We start from the raw sequence: 12,013 nt of genomic DNA, 5'->3' as shown, positions 1-12,013 counted from the left end.
GGACAAGGTCTGCCTCCCTGTTGCTCTCAAAGTATTTTTGCCAAGCAGCCCAAAACAGAGGGGAGCAAATCTCTGTACCAAACCAACTTGTACAGGGTGGGCAGTGGGAGGCAGGGACTCTGCACAAGTCATTTTTCTTCTAGATGTCCATATCTGTGTAAAAAAAAATAAAATACTGGTGTTGCAGCATATAATAATGTTGTAGAATTTAATCTGTTAAAACCTTTACAGCATCTTGGTCACTGGGCCTCTAAATAAAGGGAACAGATAGTGTATGTGCTATTCCCTCCCCTTAGTTTTACTGTGGATTTTAGTGATACGTGGGCTGCAGTAACTTCCTTTTTTTTTTTTTTTTAGGTTTCAAATGCAACATAGTTCTTAACTAGCTCTTCCTGACTGATTTTATTTTCCAGCTTCTGCAACTGATTTTTCCCTCTCCTTCTTGCTTTTGTTTGTTCCTCTTGTCAAAGATGGCGCTAGCTTGTTTCTTAGTTACTGCCTTTGTGATTCTTTGGGGATTCGCTTGTGCTTGATGAGTAAGCAGCAATAGAAGAGGAAGATGTTTCTCCTTTAGGCTGTAAAATCCCCTCCCGTGAACTCTAGCATCACCACTTTGCCTCTGAGTCACATCTGCTGCAGGAGGGGAAACAACACCTCTTAATCCCACACTGTCCAGGCGTTTTCCAGTCAAGAGTTATACTGGAAAAAAAATACTGGGAAGCCAAGGCTGAGGTGATGCGTGGTGCACTGAAGCTTCCCATGTCAGCGGTAAGAGGTGCTCTTTGCCAGCTAGGGATCCAGGTGTATGTTAATCCATCACAGCGAGTGATGAGCTGAGTGAGTGAGGAATATGGTCTGTATGAGGGCAAGAGGCTGCCAGCGTCGCTGAGATCCTGCTGGGACTTGGTGAGCTGCATCGGGCTTGATTGAGTGGGGTCCTTTCTTAGAGGACAGGATGAGAGCGTGGCAAGAGGATTATCTAGGAAGTGGTTAACAGAAATGGTACATCAAGTAAAATGGATGTCAGAGATGTTCAGAAATCCAACCTGACCTGAGATCTCTCAGCCTGCCGCCGCTTTTCGGAGCCTCTGTGTGTTTCTTTCCCTTGTTCTTTACCTGTCTCCCCTTCTGGATGATATTTTTTAACCTTCTCTGAGGGGCAGGAGATAGAAGAAAGAGCTGAATCTTTTCAGGAGAGATGAAGCTGGCAGTAAGCCAGAACCGCTAGGAAGTGGGCAGCGAGCACAAAGCTGTTAACCTGTAATTCATACATCTCAAATTTTGCGAGCGGTACTCCAGGAATCATTATGTATGGGCTTGTTTGATAGTACTGTGGTTTAAGAGAAAAACATCCCTTCAAATTACTCTTTAATTTGGAAGTCAAGACACTATCAATTCAAATCTTAGCTCTTCTGCCCATAATTGATGGTCATGTGCATTTAAGAAACCTGCTATTGAACTGAGCCTCATACTTTTAATTCATCAGGTAACTGCTGATTTTTCTTACAGAAGGGATAATTGGGAGGCTATACAAGGTTGCTTTCAGCAAAGCTGAGATCAAATCTAGACTGTAACATGGCAGATCCCAGACTCTGCCATGCAGTCCTTCAGATACAATTTTTTGACATCTGTCTGCTTAACCTCTCTGGGCTGTAGCTGTTGCTTCAATCCCAGGCACTGGAAGCCAGAAATCAGTCTGATGCGTATTCAGGAGCTGTTGAACAGGACTTCATCCCCATTGGTAACCTATAGAGTTGAAAATAGACTATTCCTCCTAGATAGTAAAGTTAACAGTTAAAAAAACAACAAGAAAAAACCCCAACCCAAAGCTAGATTTGATGTATGTCTTTGCAAACATGCAGATACCAAATTTAAGGACTCTTGTGCTTTTCCACACATAACTGAACTTTCTCCCCATCCTGCCTCAAGGTGGCAACACTACTTACAGTCCCGAGCTCAGACTAAGAATGAAATCCTGTTCACCGGCCTTGTAGTGAGGAGTGTGACTGACAGGCCAGTGGGACTATTCCAGATTTACACTGTATAAATTTTTCTTTTTGATTACAAAGCTTTATGGTCTTGAGTTCCTTTCCAGAATCATTATCACATCTGTCACTGTCATTGCTATCAGCGGCTGAGGATGTTTTTAATGGAGTGATGCAATCCAAACTATCACTCTTGCTGAAATACTGCTCCCAAGCACACAATAGGCCAGGTGCTGTAATTATTAATAATTCCCTCTGATGGCGTATATCGGCCCTCCATTTTGTTTTAATGCAATTTATTTCGAGTTATTTCTTCGGCAGTGAAAATGGGTTTGGAGTGATTTTTTGGAAGCGTTGCGAGTTTGTTTGCTGGAATCCTTCTCTCCTGGAAATGAGGCATGTCTCTCATGGGCTCCGGTTTGCTCACACACAAATGAACTGCTAATTAGGATGATGAAATTGCTGGGAGAGGTGAAACCTTCCAGTTGGACGAAGAGAAGATTGTGGATTAATCTGTGTAAAGCTGAAGGCTCGACTAAAACTGCTGTTCAACATTCTGGTGCTAATGAGACTTGTATGTCTGCCACTTGAGAAGCTGAAAGTATGTCCTGTAGTTTTTGTTGAGAGATCCAGAGTGGGGGCTCACTCTTCTATGGCATTTAGTGCTTTCATCTCCATGGATGATGGCGGGAGTTGAGAATACTCAGCAATCTGTGTAAGGTGTTCAGCAGTTTATAGCATCCGGTGATGCAAGGCAGTTTGCTCTTTATGGATAATTTTTGTACATGAGTAAAAGCATCTTGAGAGGCATATGGATGTTTAGAAAATTGCAGAGTATGATTTGGAGAGCTATTTGTCTTGCGTGCCCCCTGCTACTGTATTGTATCACTTCTTCATAGTTTTTAATGTACATCTGCTTGTGTCAATTCTCGTAAAGGAGGAAACTACTCTCTCCATCTCTGTGCAGCAGAGACACCAGGTGACTTCTTCAGTGTCATACTGGGCAAAATGTCGAGTTCAAGTTAGTTCCTTGCTCACTGTTTGAGTTGCTCAGGACCCATGGAGGGACCGACGCTGGTCTCCTGTCCTCTAACAACAGCTTCCCTGCAGTCATTGAGAATTTATAAATATATACATAATAATGTACATACATACACGTGTGTGTATATATATATATATATACACACATACACACACACACATATATACTTAAAAAAATAAAGCCAAGGCAGATGTTTTGAGACTGTTTCTGTGTGTTTGCAGGAAGCCGAAGGATAGTGGATGTGATGGATGTGAACACGCAGAAGGGTGTTGAAATGAGCATGTCTCAATTTGTGAGATACTATGAAACACCAGAGGCCCAGCGTGAAAAACTCTACAATGTCATCAGCCTGGAGTTCAGTCACACGAAGCTGGAGAACATTGTCAAGCGCCCCAATGTGGTAAGGGATCCTGTGGTGATGGTGTTTCTTTTCAGTTTCTTCCCAGTCACTGGTTGCGTTGTAAGAAATAAAACATGGAGTTTAAACAAGGTAATGTGAAGTACCTGTAACTCCTGTCCATTTAGCATTAGAATCTTATTTTTACCTAAGTAGGAAGCTGGTCTTCTTGATAGTGGAACTTAATTTACAGGAATTAGGTACCTGATGAGCTCTTAATCATGCAATTTTCACAGATACCCAGTTCCTCTCAGGTATTTAGGGGAAATTCCATCCAAAATTAAATACACCTCTATTGTTTTTCCTCCTCTAAGGAGGCTTACATTGTCAGGAAGCTTAAATTCCTTATATATGAACCCTCCTATTAACTAAAAAATGTTCAGGAGGCTCCAAAGCAAAAAGGTTGCAACCACGTGTATTAAATGTTGAAATCTATACATAATTAAATCAGTGTAATCACTGCCAGAATCGGCAGTGTCAGAGGAAGGGGGTATATTTGTAAACATTTTTTAAAGGTAAAGGGCTCTTGTGATTTTGTTTCCCAATGGAGTCACCAGCAGTGAAACTGTGACCTTATTAAAAATGATTATTTCTTTTAGCACTAAGGTGTAACCATGTGTGGGTGAGGGTTAGAGTATCAGCTTAGTAATACACAGTGATGAAGGAAATGGCATTGGAGGTTTCAGAGTGTCTCCTCAGGACGCTGGGCAGTTGATGAGGGAACAAAGGAACTTCTCAAAGTAGAATGCATGTGCTGCTTGTTCCCTCCATACCTGCTCGTGGCACTGGATGCTCAAGGCACTGCTGGATATGAAACTATAGCTCTATGATGTTTTGTTTTCAGACACTGCTCTCTTCATTTCTAAATGCTATTCCCATTATACCAGCAGGTTTTTTTACTGGGGACATCCCTTGCCTATGCATAAACACCACACTTCTGCCTGAATGGGTCAAAACCAGTTCTAATTGCCGATGTGTAGAAGTGATTCTTAAGTAGGCTTTTGTGTTCTGTTACGTATCACAAATCGAATATTAAGCACATGTGTAGAAGGTTTTGCAGGTTTCTGCTGTCATTCAGGCACTAGCGGGTAGTTTGGAAGTGCTCTGGGGAGTTTCTGGTGTTCAACTGAACCTGGTTTTCCCAAGCATATCATGCTCAGTGAGCTTTTAAAACATCTGTGCAAAATTCCCGGGTGCTCAGAACTGAAAAATGCAATTAGGTACCCGTTACTACATGTAAATGAATACTTCGTATCTGTTTAATACAGCCTGAGTGCACAATTGTTTGTAAAACCAGGAATATTTGGATCTCACTGAAGGAGAGATTTGCATTCCCATTAGGTACTTGGGAATAGAAGAGAGGGTGCTGGGGAAGTGGGTGCTGAGAGGAGGTCCAGTACATAAAGTCAGATACTAGTTGAATACTATATTTGTATAAGTGGTTCCCTTGAATTCTGCAGAGCTCTTTTAGCCCACGTAAGGCAGAAATACTTGATACATGTTCCCTGTTGTGTAAAAACTGTGGGTTGCAATATCAGGATGTGGGAATTATTTCAGAATCAGGGCAGTAACCATCAATTTTGTTTTCACATACAATTGTGAATTGGTTCTATTTCTACTGGCTGCATTATCTCCTTTTGCCTCTTCTCAGAGTACTGTGTGTTATCAACAGTACCTGGTGCAGATGGAGAAACAGATAGGGATCAGCCCCAATCTGCAAGAATTTCATGTGCTAATTGCCCTGTTATGAAAATCCTCTGGGGATACAAACAGTTGAGTTGACTCATCCAAATAACATCCCTGGGTGGGCCTTTAAAAAGATACAGCAGTCAGGAGGCTAAGTGGGGTGTTAACGATGACAGAGTTGGACTTCTCTGTTCTTGCTGCACACAGCGAGAGGACAACTTTGTCACCCAACGCCTGGGATAGGTCTTGCAGTCCTTATTGACCAATAAATGGAGGTTCATTCACGCGTTTTTCGAGCTGGGTCGGGGTGTACAGCCACACTGTGGCCAAACGCAGCACTACAGCTTGCCTCGTTGGACTTTCCAAGTTGTTTGGTGTTTTCCCCTGCTTTGAAATCTAGCACATGTGATCCACTTGCTTAACCAGAAGGGAGCGTTAAGGGTATCTAGCACAGGCACCATCATAAAACAGACCAAAGAAGGAGTCACAGGCTCGTCCCTGCTGTGGCTGTGATGGACAGATTGCAGTTCGTGCTCAGGTACCCAGCACCAGGAGCTGTGTTTCAGTGTCCCTGAACAATCTTTAGTTTCTGTCTCTTCCTCAACTTGCTGGCAGTATGTTTCCAATTGTTTGGCTTCTGCTGTTTTCTCCTGCCCACCCTTCCTAAAAGTTCGGCTTTGGGACAAGAACTTTGGTGAGTTTTATGTCCAAGTAGAACAATGAAGGAAGTGCACAGTAGGCAATAATGTAATTATTCAAATCAGAATTTGGCCAGAACAATGGTGATAAAGTTCGTGGAAATGTAAGGTATTGGAATGGTATAATCTCTTTTATGTTTGTGTTTTAATAAATGCAATTTCTAGGCTGTTGGCTACAAAAATGCATTTGAATACAGACAGCAGGTGATGCTGCAAGAGAAGGTGCTCACAGGTGAGCATGCGGGTGGGCACCCAATTAAATTGACTGCAAACCCCTCCTTACTCTGGGTTTTAGAGGGCTGAGTTGTGCTGAAGTGCTGCACTTTACATTTGGGTCCATAGGATTTTTGCTGAACACTGAGGTTCTTCCTGTCTGTGAGCATCTGCTGCTTTTGTCATTGAGAGTTTTATCCAACAGAAGTATATCCTGCCATGTGTTCAGTAACTAACAGTTGATTTTGGTGGGGCTTTCAGGTGGACTTGGTTGACTGGGTGGATAATATGTGGCCACAGCATTTGAAGGCGAGACAGACGGATGCTACCAATGCTATTTCAGAGATGAAATACCCCAAAGTGAAAAAGTAAGTTTGTTGAAGTCTTTAAAAACCTCTACTCTTGACCTCCTTGATTAATTTCCAGTTTACTGAATACAATCTTTAATCAAATCTCTTTGAAAAGTGCATTTTCATTTTTCAGTTTTGAGCAACTCTGTTTTGAATATGGCAGACTGACCTTACATAGTAAATTCTCCAAAACTACTCTCCAAAGAAATCACTTCACAGGATGCAGCTGTGTCACACAGTTCACACAGTGGAGTCAAAGTCCTTCTGTAGGCTGGGTTCAGATCCTTCCCAGGTTCTAAACTATTAATGGCTCCAAAATTATTAGCTGAGAGATGCTTTGTGAAATGAACTTGAAGTCCATTTTTAATAGGTATGTGTCTCCCCAAAAACTCATCACTGCCCTTCATGCCATTTTATTTTTCTGTTGACTTTTTTAACAGCAAGGTCAAATACTGGACTGATTATATAGGCCGTGTTTCTTGGTTTGGGGGACCTGCTCAGGGCAGGTTTGAGACCAAACACAGAGTGGCTTGTCCTACTTCTGCCTATCCTGGGTCTAATTTTTTGGGCAAGTTGTGATAGCATAACCTCTCCTGTTTCTTCTGTTTGAATGTCTTCCTTGAAACTTTTTATATGATGATGGGAAAAGGGAACTATTTTGGGGGCCTGAAAATGTGCACTGTAAGTTTCATAGGAATTACTACCACTGAGATAAGGATTACTGTTAACGGTATAATAGCTATTGACCTGTATGGCTGATGAGCACCATAGAATCCTGGAAGCCCTTCACTGCTGTTTCTGTTTTAGAGGCATTTTCTATTGGCCAGACCTAATGCTGGCGCATCCCGGGCTCTGCTGTTGAACCAACCTCTAGTGTTTTACAAATCGCTCAGAACTCCTTCCAAACTGTAATGTCTCAAATAAATTGGTACCAGTATCTACACAGGAGTGGGCAGTAAGAAAGTGATATACAGCATTTACTCTCATTATGTAAAAATAAACAGTTTGGAAGGTAAAGGTCTGCATAATAGAGGAGCCTCTGTGGCAGGCATCATGGGGAAGCCTGGTCCTACGATATGCTCAGCACCATCGATTTCAGTGGAAGCTAAAGATACTCCCAAGTTCTGAGGTGTAAGATACTTGTTAGGGTAACTAGATCTGGATAGGAGTGCCAGATTTCACATATGCGTTTGGAAATGTCCTAAGTGATTTGCCTAAGGTCACACAGTAAGTCAGTGGCAGAGCAGAAAATAGAACCCAGCCAACTTGCTTCCCAAGTGGTTAGTCTATAAAATAACATTATTTATAATCTGCTAGAGCTAAGAAACTAAATCAGGATTCAGGGCTTCAGAATTCATGGATTGTACATGTTAAGAAGTAAAGAAAACGATCCCTCTCCTAGAGCAGGCACACTCCAGATGCTGAAAAAAATGTAACAAGTAAACAAAGCAAGGCAGAGATGGTTTAAAGGATAAGGTAGCAACATGACTAACAGAATTTAGCAGAAAAAGCAGAGTATATTCTTGCAGTTCACTACTTGCATCATGAAATGCCAGATGGTAGGTTTCAAAGAGGGATTTTAGAGAAGTAGCAATTCAACAGATTTTGACATGGAGCTTTTCCCATGTGTGGGGGATGGCCTGGTAGAAAGGAAGGAGATGCCTGATGAAGAAGCAGACACAGAGCCACTGAGGTTGCTGTCACTGGCAAAGTGAAGGTGGAGGTTGACAGCTTGATAAACTAGTAGATGTGATAGGTAGAGGAAAGCTAAACAGTGAAAGACTGTAAGCACTTGCAGTGTGACATTGGAGTTTGATGTGGGGAAAAGGAGTTACCATGCATGAGAGTTAAAGGCAAGGGTGATGCAGCTGGAGGGATGAGGATGTTGCTAGTGAGCATCATCTGGCATAAAGACTAGAGAAAGCTGCTATGCAGCACTGTTGGCACAAACCCCTCATCAGTCTGAAGAAGCAACAAAGATAAAAGCAATAACAAACATTGACAGTCTAGGAGTACAAGGGAAGTTGTACTGGATCAGGACAAAGATCCATGGCACTCAGTGACCTGTCTGCTGTTGGGTGCTGTCATAGATGCCCTGGGAGGAGTGTAAGAACAGCGTGAGCATAAAATGATGCCACCTCTTAAAATTATCTTCTGAACTTCCACGCTCTGCAGTTCAGGCAGGGGCTATCCTGAGGTGGAAGTGGTTTCTGTGTGCTTAGTGACTCTCAAGAGACTTCTTTTCCGTGAACTTGTCCAGTTAAAATATGAACTCCTCAAGAGATTAGCTTTTTCCATCTTTGGAAATTCAGATTGGCCCTTTCCTGTACAGATATTAGTCCCACCTATTGCTGTGAGTACCCAGAGGGTATAAGCCCTTATTAAAGAGATCGTGTTCAGTTGTGGAGCTAAATGTCAGTGCTGTCACTTGTTTCATGCTGCCCATTCTTTTATGTGAATCGTCAATATTCATATGCTTTCTTAATGACTGTTGTTGCTCAGAAATGGGATTGTTTCATTTCATTCTTGTTCTTAGCATTCTCATAATACTAAGAGTTTGCAGTATGCAATACCCACCATTAACGTGTTCCCTATAAACAAAAAGCACTCCAGCGAAAGCGTTGCGGTTTTGCAGACACAGATGGCATTACCAGACACAAATGTCTGTCTTGGCTCCTGCACGTCAAGTTCCGTGCTGGGAGTGAAGTTAGAGAACGCTCCATCTGCTGCGCTGCTTCAGTTACCAGGAGCAGTACGCGCGCTGGAGACCGCCCTGGCTTTCACTTGGACTTGCACCATTAACTTTTTTTAAAAATTCTGGGTAATGAGGTTATTTTTCTGTCTGTAAGTAAATGACTACTTACCTAGTAGGAGCCTTAGAGGACTGAATTAAGTGGGGAAATGGTTTATGTCAAAAATATATAAAACTTTCCAAGTACCACCTCTTAAGCAGTAAACCAACATAAATTAAGGGGATGGCTAGCTGAGATTGTAGTGTGACAAACTTCAAACTGGTATAAGTTGGCATTGCCCCTGAAAAAACAGTCCTATGCCCACATTGTTCCATCCTCATCACTTGAACACGCCATTGTGCAGCTGCAGAGTAAACTGGACTGGGGGCTGGTCTGGCTGAAAACCGATTTGGAAATAAAGAAGAAAAATTGGTTACTTTTCAGGCCATCCAAACCACCACATGGCTGCATAAATGTTTGCGCCAACTGAAGGGCAGTGCAGAAGTGTGAAAAAAAACCACAGCAGTGGGCTCATCGACAAACCCCTTCTCAGTTCACACAAGGTGCAGGGCCACGAGACACGGGGTGAGCTGAGCGAGCAGCTCACTGCTACCGAGGAGACCTGCTCCTGCCTCTCCTCTTTCACATCCCTGGGTGCAAGTTCCTGCAAAGGGCTGCACAAACGTGGGAGACTGCGTGAGAGCGGGCAGCGTGCTGTGTAACCAGGAGCCAAGGTAGGAGGAAAAGGCAGCACTGTTCTAACGTCACCTTTTAGGGGCAGAAGCTTGTTAGATCCCGTCAGATGTCTGTGGTACTGCAAATCCTAAGGGTAGGAAACTGTGACAAAAGGAAACTGAACGGGGCTCAGAAGTGCTTCCTTTCATCATGGTGCACCATAACTATTTTCAGGTAGCTCAGAACAAGCTCAGATTTAGTTTTCTGTTTAAATTCAACCAGGACTGAAGCAATCTGGATACAGATGAACCTGAATCAAACAAAAAATAAAGTACTAATTTGATTTCTCATTTATCAAAACAGTCCTGCTGGAATTATTATCCCCTTTATTAGGTTTTGTGTTTGTAGCCTTGCAAGATTATTTCCAAAGCAGTGGCAGTGAAATAGCTGCTGTGCCAGGACATGATGGCTATAGAAATAGTAACAGGCACTTCTAACAACTTGATAAAGTTTGTGCTATGGAACAAATGAAAACGAAAGCCTCTCTCACTACAACACCTTTTTTTTTTTTCCCTTCAAGATTCTTCCTATTACTTAAGATACCTAAGCACTGCTATAATAGGTCTTTATATTGCTGCTGTCCTTCAGTTAAGGATGGGGTATTTTGCATTAAACATCTACCTGTTCACAGAAGGATGATGCTCTGTTACCATGTACTCAGCCTTATATTCCCTCTCCTAGGCTGTTATTCAGCCATCCATTCCTTTCTATTAATTCCTTTACTAAGTAGGGATGGATTTAAACAGATGCTAAAATACTCTGCTGAGCTGTGGTCTAATTAGAAGCTGAGGGTGTGCCTCTGGAGACAGAGATTGCCCTTTGAATTGAGGGAGCTCACAGGTCCTGCAACACGACCTGATGCCGTCTTATGCATGTGAGATACTCTATGCGCTTTATATGTAATTTGTGATTTGCTTTTGATACAAAACTGCTCTATAAATATAATTAAGTACAAGAAATTTAGACCAATAAGCCCAAGTTCTTATTAAAACTTTCCAAGCTAGCAAAGTAAATAAAATTTAATGTCTTCAAGTCACTGCATTAGTCTCAAATCCTCCTTTGTGTAGAGCTTGGAGGACTTGCAGTGTCACACATGTAACTGAAATAAGCTCCAGCATTTAAAATGGTCTGTGGTGAGCTTGGAGCCATGTCACAGGGACGGAGAAACGAGTCGTGTTCTCACTGATACCAAAACGCTGTTCCAGGGGCTGACGGGCCCAGCTCGCTGTGAATTGGCAGCTTGGTTCATTTCCTCGCAGTGGCGGTTGTCTTCTCAGAAATTTAACCTTCCAATCAAAAAAAAAAAAAGAGGCCTCTTCATTCTTAAAGTTCAAAGGTAACCTTCCCAGCGGTAGCTGAACACACGCCACAGCAACGAGGCTTGCAGGCAGCCTGAGATGGTAGCTGGGTGCAGTTCTGCCGAGCCTCTACGTGGGCTGTTCATGCCAAAATCTGACGGCTGGAAGGTAAATAACGCTTTCCCTGTGAAGTCCCCACTCGTGGCAGCGGTACACCGAGGTGTGAACCCACCCCGCGCACACCAGCCTGGCGTTTCACCTCGGATGGGACCCGGGCGAGGGTGGGATGAGGAAAAGTGTTGCCCCTTCCTTTGGTCCCAGCGTGATCTGTGAGTGTAATTTGCAGTCGCTTCACAAAATCGCCGGCGCATCTCGCAGAAAATAGGCTTTCTCTTATCTTGGGTGTTGTTTATGTCTGACTGACTCAGATCGTAACCCCCTCAGGGCAGGAACCGGGTCTTTCATGTGCTTTTGGAGCGCCTGCCGCCCGCACCCTGTTTAATGATTAGTTACTATTTGGTCTTGATAGGTGGCGGTTATTTTTACTCCAGGCTGGAAGCCCTGGCTACCCCAGCCCTGCTGCCCCGCTCCTGCGGGGGAAAAGGGGGCCGGGGGGGCGGTTCTGCCGGGGTCCCCTTTCTCCCAGGCCTCGCCTCACAGCATCTGCAAGCGGGAGCTGCAAGGACCCGGCAGGAAACAATGGCTACCTTTGGGCGACTCCGCAGGCTAACGGCCTGACCCGCACTCAGCAACACTCCCACACTGGGGCCCTGTAACCCAAAGCCACAAATTACGCTGCAAAACAAAAGAAACCATTGTCACCCGGGAGACACGGGGCCGGCCAGCCCGCTCGGCCCCTCTGCCACCGCCCCCCCCC

General features: G+C 43.6%; 1 protein-coding gene across 6 annotated transcripts in view; it reads left to right on the top strand.

Annotated features, from left to right (window-relative positions):
• KDM2B (lysine demethylase 2B) overlaps positions 1-12,013 on the top strand; it is a 116,449-nt gene that overhangs the window by 24,908 nt on the left and 79,528 nt on the right. For all 6 annotated transcript variants that reach the window (XM_026859723.1, XM_026859722.1, XM_026859724.1 and 3 more), the window contains 2 exons: positions 3,249-3,427; positions 6,283-6,389. In XM_026859723.1, coding sequence (XP_026715524.1) covers positions 3,249-3,427; positions 6,283-6,389 — 286 coding nt within the window. The remainder of the gene's footprint in view (positions 1-3,248; positions 3,428-6,282; positions 6,390-12,013) is intronic.

The sequence above is a fragment of the Athene cunicularia genome (assembly GCF_003259725.1).
Source record: "Athene cunicularia isolate RWA chromosome 15 unlocalized genomic scaffold, athCun1 chr15_part1, whole genome shotgun sequence".
NCBI lineage: Eukaryota > Metazoa > Chordata > Aves > Strigiformes > Strigidae > Athene > Athene cunicularia.
Note: the sequence above shows the minus strand (reverse complement) of the source record. Positions and strands in the feature narration are given on the sequence as shown.